This window comes from Limulus polyphemus, unplaced genomic scaffold (genome assembly GCF_000517525.1).
Source record: "Limulus polyphemus unplaced genomic scaffold, Limulus_polyphemus-2.1.2 Scaffold359, whole genome shotgun sequence".
Taxonomy (NCBI): domain Eukaryota; kingdom Metazoa; phylum Arthropoda; class Merostomata; order Xiphosura; family Limulidae; genus Limulus; species Limulus polyphemus.
In genome coordinates this window covers 463,865-477,406 of record NW_013665969.1, presented here as the reverse complement: position 1 = coordinate 477,406, position 13,542 = coordinate 463,865, and the positions used below count along the sequence as shown (strand labels likewise).

Here is a 13,542-nt window from a genome sequence, read left to right as displayed (position 1 = left end):
TATTTTATTAGAATAAGCCTGTAATTAATGAATAAATACGATTATACCGAACTATAACCAAATAGCGTTTGAGTTCCGAAAACAGTTTAATAATGATATTATCAGTATGAAACAGTTGTTTCCTGTGTTTATTTATGAAGCGTGTTACATCACAGTTTGCTGTGCAAGATAATGAAGTGAACTTTTGAGAATAATTGCTTTAATCAACTTTTCCAGATAAAAACATACCGTTGACTACATGTACCATAACGCTCGTGGCATCAGCGTTGGAAGGGCCACATGTATAATTTCCTGAGTCCAAGGCTTTGGCATTCTTAATATAAAGAATGCTCATTGCTGCATCTTCACTTGCCTTTTGTAGCGTGATCTCACCACGAGATGAGTCGTAATTTATCATGCGGTCGTTGTGATACCAGAAGACAAACATTGGCGGCGAAGGGCTCTGTCTAATTATGCAGGTAAGGTTGATGTAACTTCCACTGCTTACAAGCAAGTCTCGTTCTCCCAGGATAGCTGCTTGAGGGACTGAAAATGTGATCCACAGAAATCTTATTGATTTGAGTTTTTCAGTTTCACTACTGGCTAATTAAAATAGCATAAAGATTTTTGTGCAAATCAAGAAAGGAGCTGCAATCACAAAGTATAAACACATACATAGAGTTAATTGCACTTGATAAACACATACATAGTTAATTGCACTTTATAAGAATTACTTACATCTGTTAATGTAGTGACGTGTCGCTAAAGCTGAATTTGAAGTTGAAAAGATTCAAAAAGATTCATTCCAGCAACATTTCACAATTATTGGCTGTTTACATGAGAACGATAGCAGTCTCATTCGACCGTATATTTGCCAAGTCGACGTTGTATAATGAAATTTTGTGACTTTTGTCTTCTTAAAAATGCTCTTGAAGGCTAACTCCCATGCGCAGTGGAGTGTCTATGAAAAGTTTATCAAGAAATGCGACCTTTTGTCTTTCTTAGAAGCTTGTTACAATTGAAATAGCGATGTCGCGTAGTAGTGAGCAGTCATGGTAATCAGACTGAGTACTATTGACGATGAAAGGAGTAGGTCCAACGTTAGCACGCAGCATGTAACATGACACTTATAAAGTGCGATTAATCCTCATTATTCTTACCACTGTGAACTAATTTTACCTTCCGAAATAAACCTATATAGGCTTAGAAGAGTATTGCAAATGTCGTAAAAAATAACGTACCATGCTATCCAGGCAAAATAAATAAATGTGTTCGATTATGAACAAACAAAATTATGAGATATGTAAACTGTATGAGATTCACACTTTTCTCATCTCTTCCTTGAAAGCTCTGATATTCACTTATTACCTGTTTCAATATTTGTATTGTGTCTATTATTGCTAGCTAAACATATTTTTAATTGTTTATGCTTTTATGTTTATTGCAGCAATTAATGAGAACTGCAATTACTATTTTAATATTTTTATATTTATGTTCATTAAAAAGCTTCTACCTAATGATTTTAATTAATGAAATCAATACAAATTTGGTGTTATTTAATATGATAATCTTTACTTCCTTTTATCTGTTTATAAACAATTAGTGAAATCTAAAGCGTTAAAATTTAACTGAAAATATGCTAGAGTTGAGTTCAAAGACAGGAATTTTTCTTTTTATATTCAAAGAAAGCATACTTTTAAGTTTAACACATATTCTGGCCCTGATGGCTCAGCGCTAAGTCTGAGGGATTATAACGCTAAAAATAAGGTTTCGATATCCGAAGGTTGGCAGACCACAGACCGCCCATTATGTAGATTTATGCTTAACAACAAACAAACAAAATACACGTAAATATTTTCTTTATAGATTTATAATCAAACAATGCCTTAAAATCATTTACCCGGTAAGAAAATATTGTAAATTCGAAACGGCGAATGAAAAATTGTAGATCGCAGAAAGATCACGTGCTTTCGTAGTATTCATTTGATACACATCATTAATGAATCAAAAAAGTAACTAATTACGAAAAATATGAAGTTTGTAAATAGGGTTATAAATTATGTGTAGTGTATTTTCCGATAACTGCATCCATGAATTTATCAGTTAGCTGTTTCAAAGTTATAAATGGAAGAGATTTGTTTCTTTTCTTACAGTTTAAAATATGCGCATGATGGTAGTAGATTTGTTCGCCTGTTGTATAATATCTTAAGACTTGTAGAAGCTGATAATTTCGTTATTCATTACTTTCATTTCCTCTTCCCTTGAACAATATTAAAAGCTAACTTTCATCATACAGTTCAATAGATATTTGTGAAATTATATAGTTTTGCTAACCGTAAACACTTGTTTTTTCAAGTTTGTTGAAATTGTGAATAGTGAGTTAAGACATAAAACATTTTAAACCAAAGCTTCAATAATGTCATCAAAGTTATTATTATTTTTTCAAGTTTGTTGAAATTGTGAATAGTGAGTTAAGACATAAAACATTTTAAACCAAAGCTTCAATAATGTCATCAAAGTTATTAATAATTTTAGAGGTTGCTGCTTAAGACTTAAATGCATCACAATTTCCATTTTGTATGAACAAAACACATTCTTCATAGTTATTATTTTAATTTATAAGTGTTTTGTTTGCTTTTTTTGTATTTCAAAAATGAGGTCAGGCATGGCTAGGTGGTTAGGGAGCTCGACTCGCAATCTGCGGGTTGTGAGTTTGAATCCCCGTCCCACCAAACATGCTCGCCCTTTCAGCCGCGTGGGCGTTATTATGTGACTGTCAATCCTACTATTCGTTGGTAAAAGAGTAGCCCAAAATTGGCGGTGGGTGGTGATAACTACCTAACTTCCCTCTAGTCTTTCACTAGTAAATTAGGGACGACTAGCGCAGACATTCTTCGTGTAGCTTTGCGTGAAATTCACAACAAAATATAATATCTCATAACTAGCATGTATATCTTTATTATATTATTGTTGATAGAAATACATAGTAACATAGTAGCGTCATAATAATGCCTATTTCAATGTCTATCCTAATAGTGAGACAAGAATATTTGGAGTACGAATCTAAACAGCTATTTCCTAGAGAAAAGGATGGAAATATTTTTACTTTTGTTCAATGTATCATATAATATCTAATTTTTATACTTATAAAATATAAAATAATGAATAACTTGCAAACCAAATATAGAAAAATCAGACGGCATTTTTTTATCTTCATATAGCTGAGTTTTCACTGCTGAGAATTTCGATATATTAATGATTATTATGTTCGTTTTTAAAGGAAGAAACCTATGCATCTGAATATTGTAAGTTTACGAACAGCTCTCAAAGTATCTAAGTTTATATATTTTATTATTATTTTCTAATTACACATATTTACTATTGTGCTTTGATAATTTTCGTCACTGCAAAATGAAACTGTTAATCTAATTTAATTTTCTAATAAAAGATATACGTTTCAGCGAGGATATAATTTTATGTCCAGTGTGAATATATTCTTATGACTTTTGGCTTCATTAAACCACGAAGTTTTTTACAACCATCATAAGTTAATATGGTAAACAGTGTTATACCGTTAAAAGTAAATACGTTTGTTTTTAGTTTTATACACTTAAATCTAAGCGAGATAATATTTTTCAATATCTTTACATTATTACTTACATTTATTTTTCGTTGTACTGAAATCGGCTTTATTTAAGCTGTATAATGTATTATATGCTTTCTAATATTCAGCTTATATCTTATGAAGTCATTCACTGTTTTTACTTTTTGAAAAAAAATCATTGTATTTATTTTTTATTATTTTTTCATAATTTACATAATTCTGTAAATTAAAAGTGAAAACTAAAGTAATTAATTAGAGTGACTCTACATTACATCATACACAGTCAAAGAGAAACAAGCAAAGAAGGAACTTTGATTTGTACTAACACTTTACGCTGAAAGAAGCAAATATTAATTATTCATTATTAACAAATATTGCTGTCCATATAAAAATACTTATCATATTTATTTTGAATATGTTTATCTACTTAATCTAATTATTTTGCAAAAATAAACAATAGGTACTGGAAATGACAGTTTATTTCTGTATCTATAAAGCAAGCCGTCTAGTAGTAGGGATAATATATCTTAGAGATCCAGAACAAAGTTACACTTTTTTAATTACATAACATGTATTTGCATTGAGTTCAAATTTGCATCAACGAAAATCATTGTATTGTCAGATAAATTACATCCTCGTGGCCATGACCATTTCATTTCTAATACAAATCCCTTTTGTTAAAGGACTGAAAAAATATCGACTATATCTACTAAGTTTTTTATATGTTATTTAGGCTATTATTCAGTAAAAAATGTAAGCACTATAATTCTGAACGGAGATATATCCAATATGGAACGTACTCCTGCTTCACTACTTAATTTCACTGTTGTTGTTTTTTATTCAAATATTGTATCACGTAATAGATTACAAATGAACGTTGAACTTACCAAGGACTGTCAAATTAACAAAATAACTCATCAAGGGATGTGTGTTGACCTGGCATTCATAATCTCCACAATCTGCAAGCTCAACTAATGTAATCTTCAGGATCCAATCATCAGTGTGCGCTAGGTGCACAGCTTCAAACCTTCCTTCCGCTGTATAAGTTGTTTTCCCAACGGTTAACACGTGGAAATCGCGTCGTCTGATCCACGAAACCTACAATAATAAAACCAACAACATGACCAGATATGGATTGTCTGATCTAATGTGAGCTAATATATCTACTGAAAGACAAAAGAAAAGTTGAGCAGTAAATGAAACTGGAGAGCTGGATATCATCATAATTTCAAAATGAAGGAGTATAAAGCTGTATGTGTAAACAAAAACGACATGAAATTAATTTTCACAACTAGAGAGAAATAAAGCGTCATAGGATAACATTATTTAACACTGATATAGATAAGGTGGTGAGAGCTGATACGTCAAGAAACTGCAGCTCTCATATACTCTGTTAACTTAAAGTAAGCTAACATGTCTATACACGTTAAAAAAATTTTAACATGTTTTTGAATGTGAAAAGGCGTACGAATCAAAAATGTACGGAAATATCACCACTAAAACTACTTCAAAAACTAATTAGCATGATCACAAGAGTTTGGCCTCAAATACTATGGTACCAGTTTTAATATCTGTAATCCTAAGTTGATCTTTAAATTTATATTTAAACAAGTGAAAATATTTAAAATACTTAAGTCACACGTGCATGCTGTTACAGGTGAATCAAAGAATGGTTAATCTTTATAATAAATCTTTAAAACCGTAGATTTGATAAATAGAGTACTTAAATACAGGTATTCGATTACTGTGCTTCAGATACTAAAGATGCCTAATCATTTACTGACATATGGATAGGTCTTCTATGAAAAAACTTCTTTTGTAAAATGGTAGATTATTTCATTTTAGGAACTGATGACTGTAGCATATTGCTTGACATAGTTGTTAGAAAATTAAATTTAACTTCAACTGTAGAATAATAATAATAATAATATCATTTTAATATCTTGATTCACATCTTCATTAAGTAGAAATATAGGTATTAAAGCGTGGTTGTGCTTTCTCTCTGAAATCGAAAAGTTTTTAATTTTAAATATTACTATATTATTATAATATATATATATATATATCCTAACAACACGAGAAATTTGTAATCTGAGGTAATATCAAAGGTATAACAATGTTTAACTTAAAATTTTTCATGTTTCCCCTTTAAGAGTTATGTTCTCATCAAGTGTTTTTCTTGCAAAATTGTTTATCATTTCCCAGAAGGTTAGCGTTTGTTTTATCTTCTAATAAATGTACTGATATTTTAAACAGTTGGAACATTTTCGGGTGTAGTTAGTCATGTAAATATTCATACCATGCCGTTTACTTTCCACTTGTAATGATTACTTCCCATTTCATTAGTTAACAAAAGAAATAAATATAACGTAAGAGCTAAATACTTTTACGTTACTGTGCAAAAAACACATCCTTGCGGTTCTTCGACATACATAAAAAAATTACACTTTATTTTCGGATAATATATCATACCATTAATAGACGTTCAGAGACGCAGTACAATATTTTTCAAGTTAGCTTAGAGCTCTGTTTTGAGGTCAGTGGGATATTTATGTAATATTTTAACAAAGCACCAGGTTTCCAGCTTCAAGTTCATGGTTTTAACTCATATGTTATATCTTTAGTTGTAACACCTAAATAATGCCTGTTATATTAAATCTTTATATTCAAAATTAGCGTTATATTATAACTGCACTCACAAGGATTATTGGTCATATTACACCTTAACGACTAAGAATTATTGGTTATAGTATACATTAAAAGCCATTGATTATTGGCTATATTATACTTCAACGGCCAAGGATTATTGATTACAACATATCATTAATTATACTATATTCTGGCGGCCAAGAATTATTGGTTATATTACATCCTAGCAGCCAATAATCAAATAAGATCACATACAAAGAACGTGGTTGGTTACTTTGTGGAGACTTAAAAATCCTTTGTATGTTGTTGGGTCAACAACCTATGTTATACAAAGTTTCCATGTTTTTTGTGAGAATGAGACAGCAGAGCACGAAATCAGCACTGAATAAATAAGCAATGGTCACGCAGAGTCAGCCTGATACCAGGATAGAAAACATTGAATGTGAAAGTTTGGTTGACACAAACATTTACTTCCTATTCCCTCCACTTCACATAAAACTGGGCTTCATGAAGCAGTTTGTAAAGACCTTAGAGAAAGATGGCTATTCCCAGCTCTTTCAGAAAGAAACTTAAAGAAGGGATTTTTGTTGGGTCTCAGATTAGGAAATTGACTTTGGATGAACAGTTCGAAAGGACAACGAGGAAAGTTGAAAAAGAAGCGTGGCTTGCCTTTAAATATGTTATTGACAAATTTTTAGGAAACAACAAAGACCCAAATTACGAAAATATTGTCATAGCATGTTCGATAAATTCAAAGAGTTGGGTTGTAATATGAGCTTAAAAGTTCATTTCTTACACTCACATATTGACTGTTTCACTGAAAATCTCGGTGCCGTCAGCGAACAACAAGGAGAAAGATTTCACAAAGATATCAGAGAAATGGAAAGGAGGTATCAAGGAAGGTGGAACATCAGCATGATGGCTGATTACTGACGGTCATTGAAACGAGATGCTCCAGACGCAATACATAAAACAAAGACCACGACACGTAAATTTGAGACAAAAATTCATAGATTTCACAAAAACAACAACAAAAAAAGATCAGGAAGAATGAGGGTGCATATTCGTTTGACATCAATGTTCTTCTCTTTTCTTCAGCTTGTTTGTATTTTTGTTAACAAACATAATAATAAAAATGTTCATTGTTATAAACGAAATAATAATCTGATCTAAGTAACAGTTTTTTCCCGATTTGTAAAAAATCCTTACGTGACAGAAAAAAAAAAAGATTATTAGTTTCGAAACCTGCGTAACTAAATTATGGAAAATCCGTTATTAAAAGCAAAACAACTTTTATGAAGTTTAAATTCGCAGGCCTGTGTTATTGATGTTATTATACCTTAACGGCCAAGGATTATTAGTTATAATAAATGGCAACGGCCAGTGATAATTGGTTATATAACATCTTAACAGCCAATGATTATTGACTATATTATTCTTTAAGAGTCAAGCATTATTGGTTATATTATATCGTTACGGCCAAGGATTATTGGTTATATCATACCTTAACAGCCAAGAATTATCAGTTGTACTATATTGTAATCGCTTAAAGCCTTTTGTTGTAATATACCTTAATTAAAAGCCAAGAATTATCAGTTGTACTATATTGTAATCGCTTAAAGCCTTTTGTTGTAATATACCTTAATTAAAAGCCAAGAATTATCAGTTGTACTATATTGTAATCGCTTAAAGCCTTTTGTTGTAATATACCTTAATTAACGGCCAAGGATTATTGATTATGCTATACTCTAACAGTAAAAAATTATTGGTTTTATTATACCTTAACAGCCAAGGATTATTGGTGATGTTATACCTTAAGAGGCAAAGCAGTATCAATATCCTAATAGCAAAGGATTATTGGTTATATTATACCTTAACGGTCAAGGATTATTGGTTATATTATACCTTAACGGTCAAGGATTATTGGTTATATTATACCTTAACGGTCAAGGATTTTTGGTTATATTATACCTTAACGGTCAAGGATTATTGGTTATATTATACCTTAATGGTCAAGGATTATTGGTTATATTACACATTAATAGCCAATGATTATTGATAATGTTATACTTTAACAGTAAAGGATTATTGATAATGTTATACTTTAACAGTAAAGGATTATTGATAATGTTATACTTTAACAGTAAAGGATTATTGATAATGTTATACCTTAACAGTAAAAGATTATTGATAATGTTACACTTTAACAGTAAAAAAATATTGGTTATACAATACTTTTTCGGCCAAGAATTATTGGTTATGTTACACATACACAGCCAATGATTATTGATCATATGATACCTTTATGAAAAGGATTATTAGTTATATCATATTGTAACTAATAATTAATATTGTAACAGCCAGAGATTATTGGTTATGTCACACATTAAAAACCAATGATTAGTGATGATATTACACACTAAAAATCAATCAATATTGATAATATTATACCTTAACAGCCAAGGATTATTGGTTACATTATACCTTAATGGTCAAGGATTATTAGTTATATTACACCCTAACAGCCAATGATTATTGTTTATGTTAGATTTTAACGGCGAAGGATTATTAGTTATCTTATATTGTAATGGCTAGTGATAATTGATTATATTACATCTTAACAGCCAATGATTATTGTTTACGTTATACGTTAACAGCCAATAATTATTGTTTATGTTATACTTTAATAACCAATTATTATAGGTTACATTATACCTTATCGGCTAAGGATTATTGGTTATATTATACTTTAAGAATAAAGGATTATTGTTTATATCATACCTTGACAGTCTAGGATTATTGGTTATATTACACCTTAACAGAAAATGATTATATAGGCTAACAGCCAAGGATTATTGGTTATATTTTACCTTAACAGCCAAGGATTATTGGTTATATTTTACCTTAACAGCCAAGGATTATTGGTTATATTTTACCTTAACGACCAAGAATTATTGGTAATATTACACCTTAATAGCGAAGGAATATTGCTTATATTATACTTTAACAGCCATGGATTATTAGTTATATTATATTGTAACGGCCAGTGGTTACTAGTTTTGTTATATATCAACGGCCAATATTATGGGTTATACTATACAGTATCAGCCAAGGTTTATCAATTCAATAAATATTTTTCTTAAAAGTAACTGGCGTTGTCCACAGTAAATTGTTGTGTTAGTTTTTGTGTGTTATAGGGGGAATGATTGTCGTATTACACCTATGTTGTGGAAGACCAACGGTTATTTTATGTATGGGATTTAGTGATAATGGTTATATTTATTCATAAAGCACTATTCAGTTTTTATCTAATCTCTTATTAACACTAGATGTCTAAGCAAGAATACACAAACAATCCTGAAAGTTCTACTAATTTCATTTCATAATTTAGCTATACGTATATTTTACGAATATGGAAACGTGTTTTTATATTAAGTTGGTTTTATACTTTTCTTCTCACCATTTCTAAACTTACATATAATTAAAAAACAAACAAACCACAAGCTATTTTCCTCTTCTGTTTATTCCATAGCAGATATTTCAGCACCAGGGTGTGTCTGTAATCCATTAACTAGGATTATCACGCTTTAGTTCTCAAACACCCCCGCTGATATCATTGCAGTCATGCTTGATTGGCGTCTAGTAAAGTAGCTTTTCGCCATTGATGACTTAATGCCTTAGCTAATGAGCTGTCAAGCTTATAACTAACCACGTGCAAGACCTCGAAAACTGATTTCAGTCAAAATATTCTTCTAGTCCATATTAATTTTCTTCCGTGAAATTGATCACGTATATACTTAGTTATGTTGAGGTTAGTTACGTGGACAGACCTGATTTTAAGTACTTCTAATCCTTTCACATTGATTAAGCTGAATAATGCAAAGTAACTTAAACATTTGTGTGTGTGTCAAGAATGTTTAATATAGTGTATTAAACTCTATTTTATTCCATACACACAACACAGTAATTTATAACTAATCAGCAATTGATCGTTAAAGTTTGTTGTTTAACTTGTGATTAATTTGTTACATTTGGTTCCACAAAAGTCATTTACTTTACCGTAAACGAAAAATAATTAGTAGACAGCTCGTTTAATTGAATTTTATAATACTAGATGGATGTCATAGATAATCGAAAATCACGATTAAGGTAGAAATACAATGATAAATTGTAAAATAACACCTCCCTTATTAAAAGTATTATAATTTATTTTTACAGCACTCATCACCTTCGTTATGAGTAGAACATAAAAAATCGCTCTGGTTGTGACATTTTTTGTTACGGCAATACTGCCTGTTGTCAGGTGTTAGAATTAATCTAGAGAAACTAACATCATCAAACAACAGATATCTGAGTCAGATGTACGTTATACAGCTTTTTTGGATTATCGAAATGTATGTTTGTTTGGAATTAAACACAAAGCTACACAATGGGCTATCTGTGCTCTGCCCACCACCAGTATCGAAACCCGGTTTCTAGCATTGTAAGTCCGCAGACATATCGCTGTGCCACTGGGGGGGGGGGCATCGAAACGTCATCGGAGTATTTGGGTGAAATAAATGGTGCAGAGTAAATTTTCCTAATATATTTACAGTTATAGTTATCAAGAATTAAGGAAAGTGAAAACATAAGACATAATAAATGAAGTATAATTATACTCAAAATTAAAGTTTACCACGATTTGTAAGATAATAATTTTGCTTTGGTAAATACCTTTTTTTTTCTAAGAAAATTTCTGATGGCGTTTAGTTTTATAAGAAGTAGTTGCTGTCGAGTAACAATATCATATTATAATTTATAAACAGATGCAATTAAATGCCAGGATGTTTCATTTTGGTTGGTTTAAACAGAAAACGTGTCATCAAGGAGAAATAATCGTGGATGCGGGAATTTAATTTAGATATATTTTTTACCCTCAAACATTCCAATGTATTTTTTGGTTCAATATATGTAGTCGTCGTCTTGAACTAGATTGGATATAAAATGTTTTCAATTATATCTTTTTCTACGCTCATTTCATTAAAAATTTGTAGAGCGGATGTAGTGTGCTTTCCGTTTGCTTATAGTTTTTATAAGCAAAAAATGGCGTCACGATATCATGTACATTAATGTTCTTCAAAACGTTACACTTCGTTATATATATAGAATAGGTTTTCTTCGTTGTGAAAACTTCAACTGTATAAGCTTTTCTTTCGGCTTTAACTTCATAGGAAATTACAACCATTGCACGATTAATAACAATTTATATATATATAAAGACGAAACGTGTGTTTGTTTGCACCCTACTCCGAGCCTACTGGGCCAGTCTCAACTAAACTTTGTATGTAAACACTACGAACTATGGGGAATGTCCTAAGGGAGTCAAAATTGAACATAACCCTATTTCTACTTTGTAAAGCCTGTTGGTTAATTACTCCCACTCTATTGAGTCAATCTCAAATAATTTTGGCAGATTGACACTTTATACAATGTTGAATATTCTAAAGAGAATCAAATTCAAAGTATGAAAGTTGCTGGATTGTTTTCAAACAACAATTGAAACATATGATTGCTGTTAAACTTACATTGTTTTAACTAAGTTTAAATATTCTCCGTCAGTTGACGGATACTTATTTGTAGATCAAAGTAATGGAAATGAGAATAGGATTCAAATTCAAATTATTCTGATGATCAGAACCTGATTGAGGGTTCTCAAATTACTAATATATCTAGTTTAAAGTAAATTAATCAATAACATATTAGCCCTCACTTCAATGACTCTGCAGGTTTAAGACGCTAAAAATCGCGTTTTGATACTCGTGTGACTTTGTGATTAACAACAACCAACGAACCAAATGTTTTGCTTATAAAAACATTCTGATGATGCAACGTGTTCAGTAAGACTAGTAATTCAGACAAGTAGAAGCTACTAAGAGTTAAAAAAGTTAATGTATTCATGATGCTAAATATTTCAGAGAATTCTTAATCATCAGAGGACAAGTAAAAAAACAAAATAAGTAAAAAAAAAATCAGATTTTTAGTACCAAGCACAAAATAGCATTATCACCTTTTAATTTGACACTTTGTCCATAATACTAGAGTCAAATACTAATTGAATGTTTAAAATCATACAATCTAAAATAGAATTTATTGAAAGCACTGCACATCCATTAAATAAAGAAACATAACAAACAGGGTATTCAACTATTTTTTTAAAAACGACCAATTGTAAAATTGTTTCTAATGTAAGCGCTGCGTCAATATATTAGCGTTTTCGTTTCGAAATCTGATTGAAAGCATGATAACAAACTGTGCTTTATGAACGAAGGAGAATAATCGATTTCAGACAAATATCTTTTATCCAAAATATTGCAACTGTGAAAGTGTTAAGATTTAAAAACATATTATATATGGTTTAATTTACTTTAGTTGTTGTCGGGTTGTCTCTTGTAGTATTATTATTAATTAACCATATGTAAGGAATAACTGCTATGCTTTTAATGGCGTAAATAAATAATTTAGAAAATAGTTTTACTAAAGGAATCTTGATAGTTCGTCGGAAGTCATCGTATGAGGTACCTGTTTGTTTGTTTGTAATTAAGCACAAAGCTACACAATGGGCTATCTGTGCTCTGCCCACCACGGGTATCAAAACCCGGATTTTAGCGTTGTAAGTCCGCAGACATACCGCTGAGCCACTGCGGGGCTCATATGGGGGTATGGAAATAGAGGTGCTATGTAGATGCTGAGTTAAGGTTGTGTCATTTCACTAATTCAAAAAAGAAAAAACGTTTTGTTGTAAATAAGTTACTTAGGGGCTCGTGAGACGCAACAGTATCATAAAATAAAATCTTATTTCTCACATATATATATATATATATTTATATTTATTTATCTTATTAATTAGCAACATGATGTTTATATTTTTATATGACAAATACAGTTTTCTAAAGTTTTATACATAATGTATGCTTAATAGTAGTATGAATAGTAGTAGTATTGCTAAGTGAAAGATAAACCTCGTTTATTTCTTTCGAAGTTATCATTTTACTATATGATACTTAAAATATATCATGTAGAGACACCTACAAAAATGTACTATGTTTTTGGTTATTAAAAAATTACGCCAACGTCAAAATAATTCAAAAATACAATAACACTAACTTAGTAAATAAATACTGATTTCATCGTTTCAACCCATTGCACCGGCCCGGCATGGCCAGGTGGATAAGGCGCTCGACTCACAATCTGAGGGTCGCGGGTTCGAATCCGCATCCCACCAAACATGCTCGCCCTTTCAGCCGGGGGGGGGCTTATAATGTGACGGTCAA

At 30.8% G+C, this 13,542-nt stretch overlaps 1 protein-coding gene across 2 annotated transcripts in view; it reads right to left on the bottom strand.

Moving 5' to 3' along the window:
- The window catches only part of LOC106457669 (kin of IRRE-like protein 1), a 110,263-nt gene that overhangs the window by 5,458 nt on the left and 91,263 nt on the right, over positions 1-13,542 (bottom strand). For both annotated transcript variants that reach the window (XM_013917108.2, XM_022383673.1), the window contains exons 3-4: positions 4,471-4,681; positions 229-525 (exon numbers count right to left, since the gene is read on the bottom strand). In XM_013917108.2, the coding sequence (XP_013772562.2) occupies positions 229-525; positions 4,471-4,681 (508 nt within the window). The remainder of the gene's footprint in view (positions 1-228; positions 526-4,470; positions 4,682-13,542) is intronic.